Source organism: Euwallacea fornicatus, chromosome 22, assembly GCF_040115645.1.
Source record: "Euwallacea fornicatus isolate EFF26 chromosome 22, ASM4011564v1, whole genome shotgun sequence".
Taxonomy (NCBI): Eukaryota; Metazoa; Arthropoda; class Insecta; order Coleoptera; family Curculionidae; genus Euwallacea; species Euwallacea fornicatus.
The window spans coordinates 1239704-1261500 of NC_089562.1; the positions used below are offsets into that span (position 1 = coordinate 1239704).

The 21797-nt window shown below is 34.9% G+C and overlaps 2 protein-coding genes and 1 long non-coding RNA gene across 11 annotated transcripts in view; 1 reads left to right on the forward strand and 2 right to left on the reverse strand.

Moving 5' to 3' along the window:
- Window positions 1-2945, reverse strand: part of DEF8 (differentially expressed in FDCP 8 homolog) — a 49392-nt gene extending 46447 nt beyond the window's left edge. The window contains exon 1 of the mRNA XM_066295223.1: window positions 2937-2945. The gene's annotated coding sequence lies outside the window, so the exon portion shown is untranslated. The remainder of the gene's footprint in view (window positions 1-2936) is intronic.
- Lar (tyrosine-protein phosphatase Lar) overlaps window positions 1-21797 on the reverse strand; it is a 260221-nt gene that overhangs the window by 13756 nt on the left and 224668 nt on the right. For 5 of the 8 annotated variants that reach the window (XM_066295181.1, XM_066295186.1, XM_066295182.1 and 2 more), the window contains 9 exons: window positions 11163-11357; window positions 6741-6851; window positions 6119-6394; window positions 5780-6064; window positions 5284-5307; window positions 4872-4972; window positions 4627-4819; window positions 3627-3914; window positions 1409-1705 (listed from right to left, as the gene is read on the reverse strand). In XM_066295181.1, the coding sequence (XP_066151278.1) occupies window positions 1409-1705; window positions 3627-3914; window positions 4627-4819; window positions 4872-4972; window positions 5284-5307; window positions 5780-6064; window positions 6119-6394; window positions 6741-6851; window positions 11163-11357 (1770 nt within the window). The remainder of the gene's footprint in view (window positions 1-1408; window positions 1706-3626; window positions 3915-4626; window positions 4820-4871; window positions 4973-5283; window positions 5308-5779; window positions 6065-6118; window positions 6395-6740; window positions 6852-11162; window positions 11358-21797) is intronic. The other 3 variants (XM_066295184.1, XM_066295187.1, XM_066295188.1) reach the window with 3 other exon arrangements.
- The window catches only part of LOC136346244 (uncharacterized), a 228791-nt gene that overhangs the window by 9659 nt on the left and 197335 nt on the right, over window positions 1-21797 (forward strand). For both annotated transcript variants that reach the window (XR_010733269.1, XR_010733268.1), the window contains exon 2: window positions 10823-10881. This is a non-coding gene — a long non-coding RNA (uncharacterized lncRNA). The remainder of the gene's footprint in view (window positions 1-10822; window positions 10882-21797) is intronic.

Consider the following 21797-nt stretch of genomic DNA (forward strand, 5'->3'; position numbering starts at 1 on the left):
GGAAGTCTAAAAAACCTTTCTCGGTGCTCTCCTGCAAACGCTTTTGTAGACAGGAAAAATGCAAAAAATCATCGATTAGTTCAATTATTACATCATCATACAAAAATACGATCCCCGTCAAAAATATTTTAAGGACTCAAAAATGGCTGTAAAAATCGGAAAAATACAAAACCAGCATCAAAAATCCTTCCTGGGCGGGCTGCAATGGTTAAAAATCGATAAAAATCACAGTTTTACATATCACAGATATGTCAAAAAAGAAATTAAATATCAGAAAATAAATATTAAAAAAACAAAATTTTAATGTTAAAAATTAACCGATGTACCTAAATAAAATGAAATAAAAACTGAAATAAAAAAACGGATTAAGGAGGATTGAGGATAAATTTGAGGCTTACTTTCCACCTTGGAAGCTGACGTCATGGGAGCTCGTAGAAAATTTGTTATTATGTTTAATGGGTTTACAGAATCAAGAGAATTTGCAAATTATTCAATTTGAACCGTAGTTAGGTGTGGAAAATTAAGAAGACTAGACGTATATTTTTATTCAGTTATTTAGTAAGTGCTTTTGCAAAATACAAAATTTCAACTTTAGACGAATTTTTTAAATTAATGCAAGAAAACTTTTTTGCGTAATTTTTTCCGTTTTAAATCCAAAAAATGTCTTAAAAATATGTATTTCCAAGTGTACTGTTTGTGGGAAAATGATCCTACGAAATATAACATAGGTTGGGTGAGATTTTATGAAGAGAAAAAATCAAGAAAGTGATATTTTTTTATTATATTTTTCCGGAAAAAGATAACTTTATCGAATAATAGTTGTTTGTGTTGCGACAATATAACCTGCGCTTAGCTGAGCCTCGCTTATAACAATTAGTGAAAATGACGAAATGGTAGCAGTTATTATTTTCAATCAAAAACTTTTAAGATCTCAGATTAGAAGCAATTATTTTGAAAACAATGGTGTGGTGTTGATATTTTAGAAAAAAACCGTTCCCCTGCCATTTTTAGTCCCAATATTAATTTTTTATATATCGTCATAATTGAAATTTGACACTCTTTACGAATATTAAAAAAAGTTCTTTAAATCGGAACTGAAGTCGCTTGTTTTATGCTAGAAAACACCAAAATTTAAACATATTATATAATAAAAAAAATAAGATTTATGAAATTTTTTATTTTCAAAATTCGAAGAAACCATCTTTTAGAAACGGCTTCAATTTGAAATATGCGTTAAAGATATTTTGAATTATAATACTATCACTTAAAGCAAACATTTTAAAAGTTTATTTATGAAGTTTCTCTTGATTTTGTACATCTCTCGACGAAAAAACCCTAAATCTAGCGAGAAATCCCATTTTCCCCCTATACGACCCAAACACGACATAATTAAACTCAGGAAACGTACCGTCTTCTAAAGTTTGAACAGTGATAGGATAAGAAGTCGGTCCGTCCCCGACAGAGGTCCCAGCGAGCACCCAAATCCTATATGTGGTCCAACGTTTCAGCTCGTCCAGCTCCATGGACGTGTCGTTCAATTTGCTAATGGTCGCATCACTATCGGACCTATCGGCCTCCACAAAATACAGCTTGTAGTAAGTTATCTTTCCGTTGCTCCTATCGGCCGCCGGCGGATCCCAAACGACCCGGATGGCCGTCGGACTTACCGCCTTGCCCTGTACATTGCTCGGTGGCGCGCCCGGCACTAGAGGGCGCGCTCATCGTTAGTCAACAAAACAAGTGAGCAGCGTTAGCAGGCCCGGGCTTGAGAACCCGACCTGCGCGCTGGAAGCTTCAGTGTTAGTCACTAGGTGGGGGTGTAATAGTAATGTGCCTTTGTGTGGTGATGTGTGTATTTCAAATAGATTGTTTTAGCTTTCTTGAGGTTAGACGTAGGCTTATATTGTATAGAATTTTTTTATTTAACTTATCGTCTTGCGTCTTATAGTTTAATTTATTATATATATTTTTTAAATAATGAAAAGAAGTTGCATTTTTCGTAAAAAAGTGTTCGCCCCTCCTTGGTGTAACAATTTCCATATCGCCGAGTGTATGTACATGTTCAGTTAAAACACAATTTTCGAAACCAATACGAAAACGACACAAGACGACAACGTTTTAAATACATTTTTTAGGTATGTATCAATGAATCAATGTGTAAAAATATAATAAAATATCGGACAGAAGACTAGTAAGAAAAATAAAAATCGGGAGGGTTGAAAAGAAAAATTAAATAACCAGAAACTAAAGTAACTAAATAAAAAATAAAACTCGATAAGTACCTGCTTTCTCATAACTGTATACGTTTCAGGAATGAATATTCTTGTTCTAAATGCCAAAAACAGAAATAAACCATTCCCTACTGCAAATCAAACAAAAAGTCCGAAGGCAACACAAATCACTAAAAGTGTCAGTTATGTTGAGTGTCTATTTGTAACCGTGTTTGAACTCCCAACTTAATGATAAATATTAACCTGTAAAATACTAGAATAAAGTCTACTTTCAGCCGATCAAGAAACAATAATTTAAATCAACAATCACGCAAATTTAAAAAGTTCGTTAAAAAAAATTAAGGTGCATTTGCACTTCAAATAATTAATTGCATGGCCAGTACTGTGCGGTGCTTGAAAACGAAAAATAAACCACTGTACTAAAAAAATAAATAAACGTTACGCATGCTCGACAATAGTTGAATGCAAATTGCACAGTCACACGCGCAAACGTCCTAAAATTAAATTATTTTTAGTCACTCTGCACACAATATGGTTGTTATGCTTTAAAATTTTAGTATCAATATAGCATAGTAACATATCTCATTTGATATCAAGAATTAGAGGAAGAAGTTAAACATATTACTGAGTTGTAGGACAAAAAAAACTATTATGCATGAATGTACAGGGTGGTTTATTCAGATATAGCGATGAAAATGACAAAACTATTTTAATTGGCTTAAATTCTTAAAATGTGACGAAAAATATCATCCAATTAATTTGACGAATAACTGTTCTTTAGATTTGAACTTTTCTAAAATGGGCAGGATTTGGTGATAAGCGTGTTCCTGATTTCCGTGTATTATTTCTGAATTCCCATATAAATATCTCACACAGTATTAGAAATTTATGAAATGCTTAAATAGAGATATTTCAGGAATATCGGGGATGCACATTAAATAACATCTTTTTGAGTCGCGTTGCGTGTTTAAAATATTTGTAATTTCAATTAATGATCCTGACATTTTTACGACATTTAAGCTTTTCGTGGATTTTTAATTGAGATATTAATTATTCTAACCGAAAATGTGACACCCTCTATTCTCCTTTCATAGAAAGTTTTTCACTACCTGTTATTAAACCACCCTGTATATCCAAAAATATATATTTATTACCCCACAACTTAGATTCTTAACTTTTCATTTAAGTTTTATTATCAAACGAGTTATGATACTGTACCACCCTGTATTCTATGTCTTTCTTAGGACTTTTTTAGTGAAAACGTCCAGAAACTAAAGCACTTTCTGAACACTTTCAACAAACACTAAAAACCTTTGCTTCGCATTTTCTTCGGATGTCAAACGTGTATGTGTTTCATATATTTATCTAAGACCCATTTTAAGTTTTAGCCCTTACCATACTGTTTAGTTCGTACAGGGATGGGGGGCGTAGTCGCCCCCTCTCCTCTCTGCGACCTAGCAGCCAGCCATACATAATACAAGGTGTTGGGATACAATCCTGTCAGAGTATACGACTCTGTGACTGGAATTCTTCGATGGTGCTTCTCCTTGGCATAAGTGTCATTCCAGTACAGCTCGTAACTTGCAATGCTTTCTCCAGAATGACTTGGTTTGTTCCATTGTAGAGTTACGGCGCTTTCTCCCACATCTGAAGCTCGAAGATTGCTAGGTTGACTTGGAACTCCTGTAAAATAATCCAATATGTATTAGGATTGGAATTATTACTAATCTATTTTTTTTTTAATCTGAAGAAGGAGAGTAAAAAATAAGAATTTACATTGTGAGAGTAATAAATGAAATACTCTAAGAATTCGAAACACACCATTGCTAAAATGGTGAACATATAAAAATATTAAATTTAACGAAACTGTAAATCGTGGTCTTCATTTTCACGTAATCGTAAAGCACCAAAAAATTTAAAGTAATAAAAAGAGAAAATTAGGCGAATTAGTAAAGAAATCTATATTTTTACATGTTGGTAATTTTATTTAAAGAACCTATGGGAAGTGAGATAACTTCTGCACTAGATTGAATCTGAAAATTTCAAAAAAAAAAAAAAAATCGATATAAACAAATCGAATTTGGGGACTTAAGAGTCATTTTGTGTGGGACTTGGAACAAAGCTAAAATTAAATTTTGAAAACTCTTTAAACTTCCTCAAAATCATTAAATTTGAGAACACAACGAATTTTAAATAAGATGAAATGCGTGATAGTAGACCACAGGAGCGTTCTGTAAACATTAAAATTAGTTGATATTCAAACATGATTTAAATTAGACCCAAGTTATATAGGTTAAAAACGAAGTTTAGATGTGAATACTCACGTTTCCCCAAGTTCTTAAGTGTCATTACGATTAAAACAACATTTTAATCAGAAGTAAAACTCTGTAATTACCTTGCTGCGTTTTCACATGTACCGGAGGACTAAGCGGGCCTGGTCCTACCGAGGTCATTGCCTGCACTCGAATAGTATAAATAGTATGAGGGGTCAGTTCGCTGATTGTGGTGAGTTGGTTGTTGTCTACCACCTGCGAGTCCCATTGGGCCATGGGCAGCTGGGAGTTCGTTGTGTAATACACCTTGTAACCCTAAAAAATCTGCTAGTAGAGTCAGTTTTAATGGAGGAGGATGAGTTGGTACCGTGACTTGACCGTTTGGAGTTTCTGGCTCGTCCCATTGAATGACCATGGTGCTTGAGCTTAACGGTCTAACTTGCACGCTGCGAGGGGCAGTTCCGGGTTCTACGGAAACAAAATAAAATTTTAATAACAAATACAAGGAATTTTAGAGGTGCGTCTATCTTGTAACATTTTAGTTTTTCTGCCTTATATAATTAAAAATTTTCAAACCATGTATACGAGGGCGATGAAAGTGGCCGCTGAATTACAATACGTATCTTCACATATAACAAATCGTTTAAAATTTCTTTAACATGCCTAAACCTATCATGATTTTTAGAGATACGGGAATATTCATTACACTGTGTTCGGCAGAAAAACGATAAACTTATACTTAGAATGCAACACAACACTGAGTTACACCAAATACTTACTGGCACCTCCAAAAGAAAAGTCAGCTAGAAAACACAGGACTTATTAGAGAGTGCCTAAGGTACATTGAAACGATTTAAGACAATGGTAATAATATACATGATAATATCCAATGGTTTGAAGATATATTACAATGGTTTCAAGCACTTGTCAATACGTTGCCCGATACCATAATTTTTAGTGGGTAATAGAAACATTCTGCTTTTGGCAACGCATTAACTCACTTCCTAATGTCGCAAAAACAGCTAAATGGGTCTACCACATAAAAACAGGTGCTCAATACTAGACTAGTGCTGTTGAACACAAAATCCGGCCTGAAACTTACATCAGTGAAAATCACAGTGGTTATTAGCAGTTGGCATGAAAATGGTAAACAATCCTTAAAGTATTCAGTTGAAAAATATTATGTAATATAGATTATCCTCTTATGGAGAAAAATTCTTAAACCTGCTTATATCCTCCAATAAATGGTTCTCTTGTATATATCTATTTGTTTACCTGTTTCTCCAGTTGTGACAATAGCAGGAGCACTTGGAGGGCCTCTACCGATGTTATTTACAGCAATCACGTACATTTCGTATTCAGTATAAGGGCTGAGATTCCTCACTGCGTAATACATGGTGATAATTCCACTTATTTCGCTGAAAGCTTGGTTCGCGAACTTTGGTTTGAACTGAATAACATAGTATTGAAGGTCTTCTGGTCCCGTGTATGACCACGTTAACCTCACGGAAGTGGCGGTTATTTCGGAGGTGCGCACGTTTGAGGGTGGTCCCGGCAATGCTGAGAAGAAATATAAATGAAGAGAAAAAGTCTTATTCTCACGTGAAAACTTACATTGTACTTTGACTTGAGAGAATGCCTCCACAACACCTAGAGCACTGGCAGCTATACAAGTGTAGTTTGCTGAAGCCTCAATTTTCTTCAACTCCAATGTGTTCTTCCCTATCGGCAACTTATCTTCTGGTGTTAGATCTTCAGTAGCACCTTTCCGCCACTTAACAAAGGGCATCGGAGATCCCACAGCCACACAGGTTAGATTCACATCATCCCCTAGTTTTACTTCCACCAATAGAGGAGGAGGAATGGAAAAGGATGGCGGGACACGTCGAACTATGGAAAATTGCAAATTTTTTGAGCTGAGAGATTGGCACTAATTTCGAGTGCCGAAACTGAAGAATATTTATTAGTTTTATGAAGGGAAGAGGCTTTTAATAAAAATTTATATTGTTGAGCGTGTAATCAATTGGGTCGCACAGGAATTAATAAAGCAAAATTAAAATTTAGCTCAGATCAAAAAAAGGAGAGATTATCATTTTCAGTGATAGTTAAAGTCAGTCTGTTATCAGTACAAATCACAAGGAAAGTTTTCTAAAATGCGTTTAAAAAACTCTTGCTCTATATCAAGCTGAAACTCTTTGTTTTCATATTTCTTTAATATACGACATTTTGAACTTACCTTTAACATAAAGCAAGGCGTACTTGGAATAATCGGTCCCAATTGAATTCTCAGCGACGCACTCGTACTTGCCCTGATCTTTCTCCTCACTGCTTTTTATTTGAAGAGCCCCTGCAACGAGTACCTAACTGTAATAATTATATTATGCCAGGACGGTGAGAAAATACTTGACACCAAATCCAAATTAAGCCCCTCTCGAATTATGAAACTTTAATCTGTGATTGTGTGGCAGCAGTCGAGAAAAGGGCCAGCTTTCGCGAACTTCGTGGACACTTCAGCGCGAACCGAAAGGGCCCTCATCCGTATTGACATCCGTGGGCTCCCCGAAATACCTTCACGTGCCAAACTCGAATTCCCTTGACTTAACCGAGAGTTTAAAGCTTTCGATGTAAACATTTCTAAGGGATTATTAGGTCAAACCCGGTGTTGATTTTGTCCCTTCTAACTATAACTCGATTCGTAGTTTTTGTGCGTTTTCGGACAAAGGCGCAAAGTTCTTTGTCTGGTATTCGCGACAAATGCAAGAAGGGCTCATTTATTTTGACACGTAAAACGTTCATAAAGGGCTTTTTGTTTGGCGGCAAAATGGAACGAATTTTTCTTGGCCGTTTGTTCGCTTTTGTGATAAATTGGCCGTAATAAGGGGGAAGAGTATTTTTAAGTATGTGTGGGTTGTTTATATGGTTTGATCCTGCGGGTGTCTTTTTTTCATTTGGTGCGTTTTTATAAGAGAAACGTCAACGGCAATGGAATAAATGATAAATGTGAGTTTCTTTAAAAATATCACGCATTTCATTTAAACACACAACTTGAGGAGATAATCGATGTAATTGATTTGAAATATCTCGTCTTGCATCAGTTTGAATTTTGAATGATAAATTATTTTTTCCTATAAAAAATCTGACTTAATAAATCTCGATATACAGACATGTAATGTCGAGCAAAGTCTGGGAACACCTCAATATTTCCTTAAATAATTCGTTCTCGTCAAAATCAAGACACAAGTCAGTACTTCTATGATCATATATATCTGGATGATACTGATTGACTGCTCATCCTTGTTGGCGCACGTCCTATTTGCAACATCATGATCATTATTCTACATATTAAGATAGATCATGTGATATCTTCAACGAAAGAATTCAGTTCTGAATACACCCGTAAAATTTCGTTGAATTTAATTAAGTTCAACATAACTGGCAGGGTGTCAATAATTTCGAATTCTTAACAAATATAAAATTAAAGGGGTCATAGCTAAAATAACCTCTTAATTTTGCTTTGCAGACAAACTCCTAAAGTTTCAATTCAGAAATCACTTAAAACATTAAACATTCATGGGCCTAATTGTGTGTTGCGAATATCTGTTAATTTAAACTGACACAACTGGGTTCCAATAAACCGAAGCTATGGCAGCTGCCCGACTCGGCTGTCTGAATAATTTAAAAGTATCCGAAATGGAGCTTTGAAAACGAACTCTTTGGGCTCAATTTTAAAGCAGGTTTCCAGTTAAAAATCGCGGCAGTTTCTCACTCGGGTTTGAGCAAACGTTTCACTCGCGTACCTCGCGAAAATATGAGTTAGTTTGGATTTATCCTCGTGAAAGGTTTATAGCCTATTCTGGGGCCATACACGTAAGTTAATTCCCATTGGAATGCGAAACGTGCCCCGGCGCATTCCTGACATTTCTATACACTCCAAATAACATTCTCGAAGGGTTTTTATCGTACACTCATAAATCGACTTTTATTGTATTCAAAAAGCGGCCTCCATCAATTTTTTCCGCCTTCTTGCAACATAATAAAGTCACAGTCAAACATTATAAGGGTAGAAAGGCGATGGCTCGGAAAACATGTTTTCCTTGCCCGTGGAAGGTAATATTTCTGAGAAATTTTCCTTTTCATAAATTTTATATGCCTATGCCCCGGCAGGAATGATACTGAAGCCGCGCTCTGGTGTTTGGCTTGCATATTGATTCGGGTTAAACGAATATCTACGCGATGTGCTCGAGCCCCGTTGTCCTGAATACGTAGAGTGCTCAAAACCGGTCTGGCATATAAATTAGACCACCAGCCACCGATAAATATTAAAAGCCGCAAATGGGAAGTCTTACTTTACTACTTTATCGTCCACCTTTAAACTTTACACGCCTGATTAGTATTTCATGCCCGACGCCCATGCAGACTGGAATGTCGATTTATTTGGAGAGAACTGCTCTGCTACGTTGCAGAAATTTTCCAAAGTTCAAAATAAAAAATTAAAAAAAAAAAAAAAAATGGGACAAGACGAACTACATTTATATATTTGCGATGCGAAAATTTTGAAAAGAGGAAAACGATAAAATATGTTTTCCACTCTTGCTCACAAATTCAAGGGGATATTCTTTGGATCAAATAAAAAGTAACTTCCTAAAAAACAACTTTGGGGTTTATGAAAGAGTTCGGAAACCACTTAGAAGGAGATTAAATTTATATTTCCTGGTTAGTGGTAATTAATGGGATTATTGAGATGAATGGTGTCACTGGATTATTTCTTCGCAATTTGAAGAGTAAAATTTGAACAATATAGAGATAAAAAAGCCATATTTGCTGTCAATTCTCGTTCAGAAATATAACTATTTAATAATATCCAGCAACTTGCCGCAACCTAATTGCTTGCAGTGAGAAGAGGAGGGATATTTCTGGATCTCTTGAAGTGTATTGGACCTGTACCGGCATCACAGTATCTATTATTATTATCGATGCATAGTTGTCTCCCTCAAACGAAATTAATAAAATATAAAAAACGTAATTTTTTGCTCAATTTCTTCAATTATCTGCTTTATTTTTTGAATATTTGTGGTCAGTTTCATTTTTCATTCTGCAATTTTATTACCTACTTCATATTCATTATATGTAATTTTGCGCAAACACAAAAAATTCGAAACTTTAACCATTTCTTGCGGCCGATAAATCTTCTCGCTAATTAAATTTTAGGTATACCGCTTTATGAATAATGTTTGTCCATTATTTTCAAAATATCGACGTTGAGTTCGTATTAAAATCGCGATAAACAAATATGTGTGTAAGCAGTGAGCGAGGACTCATTTGAAAAAATTTGAAACTTTGCCCTTTCCTGATTTTATTATAGAAAATCACGTATTAAGCGCTAATGGGAGACGAAGACGAGAGACGGACCAGAATCCTCAATTTTTTCTATACAAAAATGCCAGGAATAGGTAATAGGGTGTGCCAAATATTTTAAATTTTATATTTCGTTGGGGCCGAGAACAAAAAAGTTGCCTATTGCTATCTCAACAAATACGTTTATTATCAGTTTTTTTTTTTAATTGCGATGAGTCCATCTTCTGCCGTAATGCAAAATTTTCGATGAAAAACAGAAAATCGGAATTTGTAAACAGGTGCTTACAGTCTTTTTACGTTATTCCATCTTCTCTCTACTGGAACTGAAAAGTTAGGTCTGAAATAGGAACTTTTTTATGAAACAATATCTATTAAGTATTTTTTTAAAGTATATTACCTTTTTTCCTGCCTACCATAGTTTAAAAAATTGTTAAAGATTAGAAAAGTGCGCTATGTGATAAAACGTATAAGTTATTTTACAATATGCATCGTATAACCGATAAATTTATCGCAAAAGCCTTTTTTGTTCGAATATTATGGCATTAATTTACCAGTTTCTACTCTCGCTCTAATACGTCCATTTGGCTTCTTTAAACCAACAACTGGCTTAGATAGGCCATGGATGAGATGTTCAGTCAAAATCATCATTGGAGATTTTTTATATCACGTTTTGTAATTCATCTACATCATGTTCAGCTGTCGCTCGTAGTGATTTTCTTGTAAATAGAGAACTGTATCTTTAAAACTTTAAAAAAAGCTTTTTTTGCTGACCTTGAAGAAGCCATGGTGCGGGCTAAAATTTCTGTAAGTGCGCTATTAAGACGTGAACATTAACCTGCGTGTGATAAAACTTTTGGTGCACTCTAATGCATGATTAAATTCACAGAAGACATAAAATATATACGTGTTTAAAGCACCATTTCCACACGCTAATCAATAAATAACAATATCATTTCTTTCCAGATCAAGATATTCAATCACGGGCGTTGCAATGTTGCTCTAGTCTTGGGCGAGGAATTTAGGTATGTTTCCATCATATGTATATTAAAACGTAATTACATTTTAACTAATACTTAATTTGTTCGCTATTAATTTTCAACTCCTGTTCAGTCCAATGCCAAATGAATGACAAAAACGGGTTTTTATTCAGTACAATCAACCAATGTCACGTACGACTTACTTTCGTGCGAAAATATTTGATCGCGAAAGTGCTATTGTCGCCACTAGTTGCACAATGTATCAGTGGGAAAATAACTTTGCGAACTACCGATCTAATTGCTATTTCTGAGATTTACGATCTTACCTAGCTTATCCTCTCTCATGGAATACCTCGGATTGTTGGTCATGTTGATCGGCAGCATGTTTTTGAGCCACGTAACCTTCGGTGTGGGATTTCCGGTGGCGACGCAATTCAGCATCGTATTGTGCCCTATTTCCACCACTTTGTTGTTTTGGGGCGACTCCACAATTTGGGGGAAGCCCGGCGGCACTTTGTCCGCTGAAACAAAAATGATCAATTAGATGACGTCACGTTGTGAAAGATCACCTCTTTCCAATGGCTTCTTTTTAATCAATTGAGAATAATTATTCCGTAAACAAGCTCGTTTTTATCGGGCTCTGTTCGGGACGGAAGTATTAAGCAGAAAGAAGAAATTCACGCTGGAATAATTTTATCGCTCAAATTTCCTTGCAAGTGCACCAGTTTTCTAAGGAAGGCCGTAGAATTAAAAGACCTTAATTTCCTTTTTAGTTCTAAACATATTTAGCATTAATTATGCAACTTTTTAGGAAAATTCATTGCCATGAAGAATAATCCGGCTTTACTTACTTCAATGCCGTTTACAAAACATGAATGGGCTCGAGTGGTTCCACTTGAATTTCCCATGATAATACGCGAATTGCATGCAATAAGAGAGGCCCCATTAGTATATTTTACTCGGACTGTGAGCGTACACATGCATTCGCCTTAATTGCCCAATTAATACAAGACGAAAGTTTAATCTTAGAAAGCGCTCGGGCAGCATTAAAATAAAGTATTCGGAACTTGCGTACTTAAAACGTCCGACCGAGGGGCTCTCGTATTAATGGTTTAGGTTATTGAAAAGTTATGTCCCAATTTCAACTTTTTGGGGAATTATTTCGAATCGGCTGAGAACACAACGCAACGTACAAATTATAAAAAGGTTTGAACGACTGGGTATGATGGTCTCTTTAAATTTTATTGCGTGTCAAAACAACCGTTTTTCAAGTTAATATCTCTACCATTAATAGCTGGTTTTATTTAGCCAGCCTTCTCCCCGTTAAAAGCACTTTATAAGAATACCTCAACGACATTATATTCCATAGAGCTCGGCAAAACAGCAATTACCGACTGACTTAAGCGAGGTTTTTCCCGTCTGAAACTGTTTAATAAAAGTGTATGTGTTGTATCCAGGGCATTCAAACTTCGGTCTTCGAACAATGGCCTCCAACGACTTGTTTCACTCTTTGAACTTGGTCATTATAACTTTGCCAGGAAGCCAACAAAGGGGCCCTATTTTGCACAATAACTTTGCCTTCTTCTTCATTGTTTTCGTTATGCGCTAAACTGATGACCGGGCTTAAGTTCGTTTTATTAGAACCGTTAAACAAATCGTTCCAGCATATATAATTCAAAATCCTGTTTTGGGGTCAACTCATAATCAATCGGATTAGCTTATCCAAGAAGCACATGTCTCTTCGTAGTCTTAGAAATAGGGTTTTGTTGAAATAATTCGAGAAATTCTGAACGTACTTTAAAAACTCCTGGCCCCAATCATTCTAATATATTCGGCGTTTTTGATGCGATTTGACTTAATCCTTCGTTTTTCAACCCGTCATGGAAACGGCACAACACTTGCAATTTATATTAAGACCAACGGCTTGGACATTTGTTTAGTCATGTTTCGAAAAAAACCTTTAAAAATTGACAAAATAAAAAAAATGTGTCTAGAAATTACGCCGGTACGTCTCTGCTTTAAATTAAAAGTCTAGTGGCAATTTGAATGTTCGTAGATCAAGAAGATACTATTTTAAATGACATTTAGGCCAACACGAATATTAGGAAGCAAAGAAAATTGAGAAAAAATGATTTCCAGAAATCTTATCGGAATGTTAGTGTCTTGAATGAAATTAAGTTTAAGATTTGAATATTCGTAGATTACTTTGAACTTGAAATATATATTAAAGTCGAGATTTCCAAGAGAACGACTACTATCAAGGAAAATAAAAAAGATTAGAAACGCCACCGGTATGTCTTTATGTAAATTCGATTACAAAATATTTACACACGGGAAAGATAAATAAGAAATTTAGTTTCTCATCAAAAAGGTCGAATTTAATATTATTTAATAGGCCACTTTGAAAGGAAAAAACACGAATGAAAAATATTGAAATTTCATGAAAGAGAGGGTATTTCAAAGCATGTGTCGGAAAATGAAGGGTGTGATTCTTTGGCTCGTCGTAAGAAAAAAAAGTCTCTTAACCCAGGTCCGAAAACGCACCGTTTTTGAGATACTGGGTGTCAAAAAATGTTTCTTTTTTCAGTTTTTTTGGCAATATTTCAAGAATTGTTTGAGATAAATAATGCAGATTTTGTGCACCTATTATTATTAATATTAGTTACGTTTTAAACGCTACTCCTATTTTTCCATATGTTATAGGCGGAGATTTTAAGGTTGCATGAGAAATTTTTGCCACTAATTTTTATGCCACTGGGAAAATTAGCATTTTAGAATCACAACACTTCTTGAAAATGGCCTCCTCCTATGGTAATGCAGGCTTCCAACCTACGTCTTAAGAGACCCACGTACCCGCTCGAAAATGCCCGGAGTGTTGCGGATCGTATTGCGATACAATAATGTGATTCCTCAGTTTTTCAACGGTATTAACTGGTGTAATGTAAACTAAGCTTTTTGATTGATCCTATGAAAAAATATATACATTTAGATCTGGAGACCGACGTGACCAAACTGGTGGTCCAATTGTTGTGATTCTAAAACGCTAATTTTCCCAGTGGCGTAAAAGTCAGGGAAAAAATCTTACGTAACCCTGAGAAATCTCCGCCTCTAGCAGATGGAAAAAATTTTGAAGTAGCACTCAAAAAGAAACTAATATTAATGATAATAAGTGCACAAAGTCTGAATTCTGTATCTCAAATGATTCCTGAGATATCGTCAAAAAACTGAAAAAAAAAAAACTTTTTTGACAGCCTGTATCTCGAAAACGGTGCGTTTCCGAATCTATGTTAATGGGAACTTTTTTTCTTGTACTTAATCAAAGAATCACACCCTTTATTTTCTCATATACGTTCTAAAACACCTTGTATAGTAGTAACTGAGTATTGTGAACGTGACTTGAAATCTTTCGGTCCAGATGAATAGTCAAATCATATAAAAGTAAAATTTATTATTTTGTACAATATTCATTGTGTTCTAACAAAAATCAGTTTCAGCATATCTATTTTTAAATGGCTGCATTAAGTGGCATACTGTGGATATTGCAAAATCTAGAATTCCGTTTCGTGGTCATGCGGTAATCGGATTAGGCCAGCCGAAATCTATCGGCACATATCACTTCCTATATATGCATAGAAATGGCGTTTTATTATACCTCAAGGTATACCAGCTGCGGGATCATCGGCATTTTTGTGTATAGGAATATTTTATCGGAGCAATTGCGTTAGGATTTATTTTATTATTTCAGTTTATGCAGATTCATAATGGCGCAATTTTGTTTAAAGGCCTCGGACGGAATATTAAGTTTTGTTTGCTTTGTCTCTGTCTCTTACTTTCCCGAGTTTCTGAGGGTCTAAGGGAGTTTTTTTTTTTAATTATTCAGAATAGGCTTTACGTGCGGTTATTAGAGCTTCACGCAGAGAAAATGTAAACACTTTCCCTTTTATAAAGCGGAACATCGAATACAATATATTACCGTCATTACGGTTAAGATGTTTCGGGATAGATATATAGTCAAATACCCCTAAAAATTTCAGAGATGTTCCATTACCGTTCCGGAAAATGTCTAATAAAAAATCATGACAACCTAACTTACCGTAACTTTGCTATAAACAAACTCTACGCAGGATTCCCCATTAGAGGGGTTCGGATGGACATTTCAAGAAGGCTGACTCGGTTTTATTTTCACGAATCTGAGCAACCAAGTTGAAATATCTTTTCGATTGTGTAATGTTCTCCATTTTAAGAGCTTTTGAAATGATTAAAATCCGAAAAATAGGAAACAATTGGGACATTTTCCAACGTGGCCTCTATTGAGCTTCCCCCAAGCACCAATTAATCCTGAGAGCGTATATGCAATCATGTTGAGATAGAGCTGAACCCGCTGTTATTAAACGGAAAATAATGAATAAAGTGCTCAAATTCGCCAGATGTAGATATTATTCTGAGGGATATATGGCGCAATTACTAAACAAAGGCAGCAATACACACGCATCCGAGCGACAAGGGTAGTAATTTCCCGAGGGAGATTTTTACTCTCTTATCTGGAAAAAGCTTATCTACAACGCACCAAAAGGGTTAGAGGAGTGAAGAGAATAAATACTTAACCAAACACTCAACCGGTCCGTGTCGTATTAAACACACAAACGATTTGTTTGGACAGTCAAAAGCAAATGTTGCGGCCAACGGAAAGGGACACACAAAGGGCTGTATTCGGTAATAATGGCGACTTGATAGAGCCATTGTGGTCTCACAATGGCTTCAGTGATGGTGACACGACTCGGCTAGTCTAGGGATGAAGAAAAGTCAGTTCAGCTGGATCTTTTTTCCTAAAAGAAATCTGCGTCTTTGGTAATGATACAATTTTGAAATAACGCAATGCGATGATGCCAAGGAACATAGTAATTTTTTTGGCATAGCGACTGCAAGAATATGAATTTTTAGACGAGGAATGATGAATTTTTTATTAGTTTTTAAGGTTTCTATTTTTATTTTCACGTTTTTTCGTATATAAAACTGAGAATGCATCAAAGATCTATAAACATATAGAAATTTAGACCTTTAGACTGTAATTGTAGAGAAATACGAACCAATTTTCCTAAATCTTGCACAGAACTCCAAAATATGATGAAGTTTCATGATTGCTAATATTGGAAAATACAGTTTTCTCGGATGATCTCAATGGTCAACATTACCGTGTCCTATACCAGAATATAATTAATCATTCGGCCTACGTCCTTTGAATTCAAAATTATTTGATATTAATTTTTTTTGCATCGAAATTCCTTTTGAATGCATAAATTCCAATATTTATTGTTATATAGATATATTATAACGTCCCTATGAAGATTGAAACTAGCTCTCAGTGGTGGCGGACGTCTCTGTCTCTATTACAAACTAAATTACAGGCCTCAGTCAACATTCGTAAAATTTCTAAAAATCTCACTGACGCGTCACTGTCTTCAATTAAATTTTCTTCGATATCTTTCTTCAAGATTGTTGCGAATTAAACCTAGTTTGCGTGGGTCATTAAGGTTACCTTTGTTAACGGTTATATTGATTCGCAGATAAAGGAGGTATCGGCGGTCATAGATTGAAAATCGGAAAAAGTAGGCCCTTTTGCAAGTTTCCAGTAAAATACAGTTATTTAGGCTATTAAACTTTTTTTTAAAACTAAACCGTCTACTTTTGCAATTAAAAACGATTTAAATCAGCTTATTGTCATCTCTACCCTCTACATCATGCAGGTCCATTTACCTAAAGCTTCGTGTTTACAGCAATACTGATTAAAATAAAAAGCGAATACAATCTAAATTTGTGTTATTTATTATAAACCGTAATTTTCAAAATGTGTTGTTTTTCAATATACCGAATGTTATTTTTATCATCTTCCGTAGTATCGAAAAACCAGCAATTCCGAACGACTGTTTGGATTTCCATCGAATGTTGTTGGTAAATTGCGAAGAAAAACGACCGGTCCGTTATTTAAAATAAACTGAAACGAGCCTACATCTATTTCGTGTTTTGCCAATTTACAAAATGGAAGTGCATTAAACAAATTTGCTCCCTGGTCCGATATACTGCAAATAATCGACCGTTCCAAATCAAATTAGTTTACCTATGGCGGGTGGTTTTTGCCTCGGTGTTATCCATTTTCATTTCGACGAAATTTTCACCGAACAGAAGTGGCATTTCAAGATCTACGTATTTCACGTTCAAGCACATCTCCGACTAACTATGAAGCCTACGAAATATTTCTCTTTTACCAGGTACGTTTAATTAAATTTGCAAAGAAGGAAGGAATTCCAACAGAAGAATGTTCATTCCTTTAGAGCGAGCTTTGGTTTTTCCATATTGAGCTTTTCGAGTGCAACCTTTATTAGATCAAGAGAACTCGCACACCAGCATTTATTAGCGTAGGCAAGGAAATTGAACAGTTACACAAAATCTTATTGAAATAAATGAACTACTCCTACGATTGCTATCACTTTGAACTGTAAAATTTATATCGCTCTGAATTTATATAGAAATTTCTGAATTTCTTCCCAAGCTTCTCGATACGAATATAATAAAAAATCAAGCCAATCTTCAGTTCGTTGATCAACAAAAAAGGAGTTTCTGTATTAGTTTTCATTTTTTCCTAAACTTATTTATTGTAAAGGAGAACTAAACTTAACAGAATTACATTCTAGAATGGGGTGTTTTGCTTTTTGGGAAAATTTGAGCAATTTGCGAAAACTACTGTGCAGAATGGAAGTTCTCCTGATCGACGTACTCGAAACTCTTATGCAAGATATTTTCTATTCTCGCAGAAAATTAAGAACCGAAAACTGAAATAAAAATACAGGAACGGCTTCATAATAAAATGGGAAGTTCATTAATAGAAACTCACAAAAAAGTTTCATTATAAAATCTGAAAAGGAAAGAAAACCGAGGTAAAAATACAGGACCTACGTTCCAGATAGGGATTTTTATTGATATGAACTCTCAGAAAAGTTTCATTAGGAAATCTGAGAAATAATGTGGAAACTGTTGGTTAGTATGCGACTTCTTGATAAAGCTACTCAGAGAATTTTCCCTATTGTAGCATTCAGTAGGTATACTCTAAAAATCATTGGCGTATGGCAAGATTTCAAGATTCCATTTGCATGGTTTGTTGGCCGGTTCTTAATCGAAGTAGATTGTGATCTCCTAGAATAATAACATAGAACGCTTTTCAAATTATAGTTCATCATAATATCTTACAGTCAGTGGCGGGCGAGGAGTAATATTTCCTCCACAGCAGATGATTTGTCTGAGGCAGACGTTTGACTAATTTTATGCAAACAAATCCCCATGTCTCGTTTTATCTTAAATATAATATATAGGCCTCTGTCTCAAGGATAAGGAGCAGTAAATTGCCTTTGGGAAAAAATCATCGCTGTTAAAAGAGGAAATTTAAGAGATAAATGTTTGCTATTAATTTAAGCGACTGCATTTCCGACAGCAATTAATTTAAATTAGAAAAAGCGTATATTCAACATTAAGGAAGAAATATTTTCCGTTTAACTACCGCAATTATTGTATACTTGATACTATGGGACTAATCTGATACAAGCAGTTCTGATTATATCCTCCAATTGCGCCTTGCAAGTAACAGCAATTATACTAATGGATTCCGAAATGGCGTTTCCATTTGTCCCGATAAAAAGATTTTGCGCTTTTTGCATAAACGACGCCGGCGTCAGTCTCCAGCGGCCCTTTTTGCCACCTTTTCAGGAATACGTTTCCTCTTAGACGGCTCGATATAAAGGGTTGGGATCCGCTGCAAATAAACGGAATTGCCTTTTCTTAAGCGCTCAACTTCAAAATATTGATAAAGGACTCGTGTTTCTGCTTTACAGATATCACACAAAAGACATACAATAAAAATGAGAAAACTTTTTGAACAAAGTAAATCTGAACTATATTCATTTATACTGTTGGAATTTTTTACGAGATGCACAGATTCGAACGCAGTATGACTTAATAAAGGATGCAGATTCTCATTTTTAAATTACTTGAAAATATTGTTTGAATGCAGGACAACATTTTTAATTGCTTTTTTAGGAATCCAATCTACCAAACCTTCAAAAATTGGCTGCTATCCAATCTGGTAATCCCTTGAAATGCCTCCCGTTAACTCAATATACTCTACCGCTTCTGCCCTTTTTTGTTTGACCTAATCTGTTTGCGTTTCTTGTACTTTCGGGGCCAATATTTGCTTGGCTAGTATGCATTTTTAGTTTGATTTGGTGATGCACCACCGATCCCGATTTAATTACAAGATGCCCGAACCAGACAAAAACTACCGGCATAAAATTATTTATTTTCCAGAGTCAGTCGGTTGTACCATTAATAATCCTTTCTCCTGTGTAATCGTCCATCTTCCTCGCTGATAATGACGTAAGCATGTCTTCGACATCTCCGACTCCGGTCTGGAACAATTAGATTTTAGGAAAACATTTACCCTGATTAATAGCGATGTTACGTCGGACAATGTTATGTTTGAGCTTGGATCTGACGTTCGCAATTTAACAAAACCGGTCCCGTGTTCCGAAGAAATTTGTTTCGTTTTTAACTCAGATTAATTGAGTTTGGCAGGTACATCGCTCCATTAAAGCCTCAATCTTTCAAGGAGTAAAACAACTCCATTAAAATTCCAATAGATTTTGTTTTGTATTAAATTTTCAAAAACTTTCTTCCATCCAAGTCTAAAATAACAACAAGCCATTGTTGCGGCGCACAAAAGAAGTGGCGAAAATGATATTGAAGCTCGAGCACTCGAGGCTAAAAAGTTTCTAGTTCTGGCTTTTTCTGACTCCAATTTGAGAAACTTTGTTCGGGTTAGTGGTCGCAATTAACGTCGCTCTCAAAGCTCCTTATGTAAATAGTCCCCCTTGAATTATACAGGAGCGAATTTGCAATGGAGTTCAAGATTACTCGCTTTCGTCATTTATTTTTTTATCGAGAGGGTCAATTTATTTTTCATGCTCAAAGTAATCCCAACTTTTAAGCCGATTAGTGTTGTCTATTGTCAGAGTCTTCATACAAAAAAAAAATTAAAAAAAAAAAAAAAAGGATTTGCGTAAAAATGAAACGTGACTTTTTGAAAACAAAATTTTCGACAAAACACCATCGGTTATCAATTAAAAACAAATGTAAACCATGAGACTAGTCCATCACGGCCTGTGTGAATTATCGCCAAATGAACGCAATTTTATTCAATGCGCGAGAGATTTAATTAAACCTATTTCAAATTGGTTAGTCTCGAACCACTCCAACTACCCCAGAATGCATAAAATAGTTAAAATATAGGGTATGGAGTATTATTAGATAGATAAAATTTAGTATTTATAGCCCATGAGCATTGAAATTCCATTATATGAGCACGTAATGTGTTTACGCCTTTGAAATATTCAAATATCGAAGGGAAATCTAATCGAGGGGGGCGAAATTGTAAATAATGTAGAATTAAATGGTGAGGTACAATGAAATTTTAAGTGCAGAGAAATAATTCCAATGATACATTAATATGCACATTGCTATTGCAATTTGTATAGTGCATTAAAAATGAGCGCAATTGGAAGAATTTATCAAACCGAAACTAATACGAACTAACACTAATCCGGTTCAAACGGTCCAATTCCTAATTTTTAAATGCGCAACTTGAATTGCCCTTTAAACCATGCGGGTTTCATTATTGCTGCAACTTCGTATTGGGACCGAAACTTCTATTTTCTATTTTCGACAACGTTTATAAAAGCGGGGTTCAATTTGCAGTCCGAGTAATGAAAATCAGGGCCGAAACAGGGCAGTTTCTTTATGTTTAAATCTAAAATCTAAATATTACTCCCTATGCATGCAAGAAAGATTCGAACTTCTTGTTCAATTTAGAAGTTTCGTAGACTTCGTAAGGCGCTACAAAAAAACACGCCACAAATTCTCATCAAAGATCACAGGATAGGAATTTTTATAGATTAATGAATTTTAGTGAATTTAGTAAATTCTAAAAATCGATTAATATATGTATAGTTATGCAACTATTTGAAAGCATGGTTTAAGGAAAGCTCGAACTACTCAAAAACCTATGAAGATATCTAAAGGAAGGTGTATTAGAAAATTGCTCCTTATCATTGATAGGTTCTTAATATTCATCAATACACAAGATGTCCCATGGAAAAAATCAAACTGCCAGTTCTTAAAGCGAATAATGGCAAAAAATGGTTTTAATAAAATTTGAAAATGTGGTTTCATAAGCTCTTAAATTTCGAAGAGATTAAACGCCTCTAGAAATTCCACCGATACGTCCCTGTTGTGAGTCAAATTAACTTGAAAATTTGGGTATTTCTAGAAGCGTTTTCTGTTGATGCTGAAATATGTATTATACTCAGACAGTTAGACATTATTTTAAGTTATATTTAGATCTGAACAACTTTTGGAAAATGTCTAGTAGAAATCCTATTTCTACGTCCCTGTTTGAAATAAAACGGACTTTAAATTTTGAATTTTCGCAGAGAAAACCGAAGCATGCTATTTATATTCCAGTTGGTGAAATAGACGATATTTTAAATTGTGATTTAATGAGCTTAAACATTGTGAAATTAAAAGTTAACCTAAAATTCATAAAAAAAACATATCGAGAAGCCACTGCCATGAATCAAATTAAGCTTGAAATTTAAATATTTGGAAAGAGCGCTTTCAGTTTGAAATATTTATTAGTCAGTGGCGTAAACCCATTGTTAAATTTGGTTTCGATCAGAATAGCGGTTGTTAGAAACTTTACTGATCCGCCCCTGTCATGAATTTTATTAAAATAAATATTTTTTAATTCTGGAGATTTATTTAAAACTCTCGCTACAGATTAGCCTGAAAAGGATTCTACCAAAAACCAAATTTTATTTACAATTGGAAAAGGGTGAATTTTACAAGAGATGATTTACATA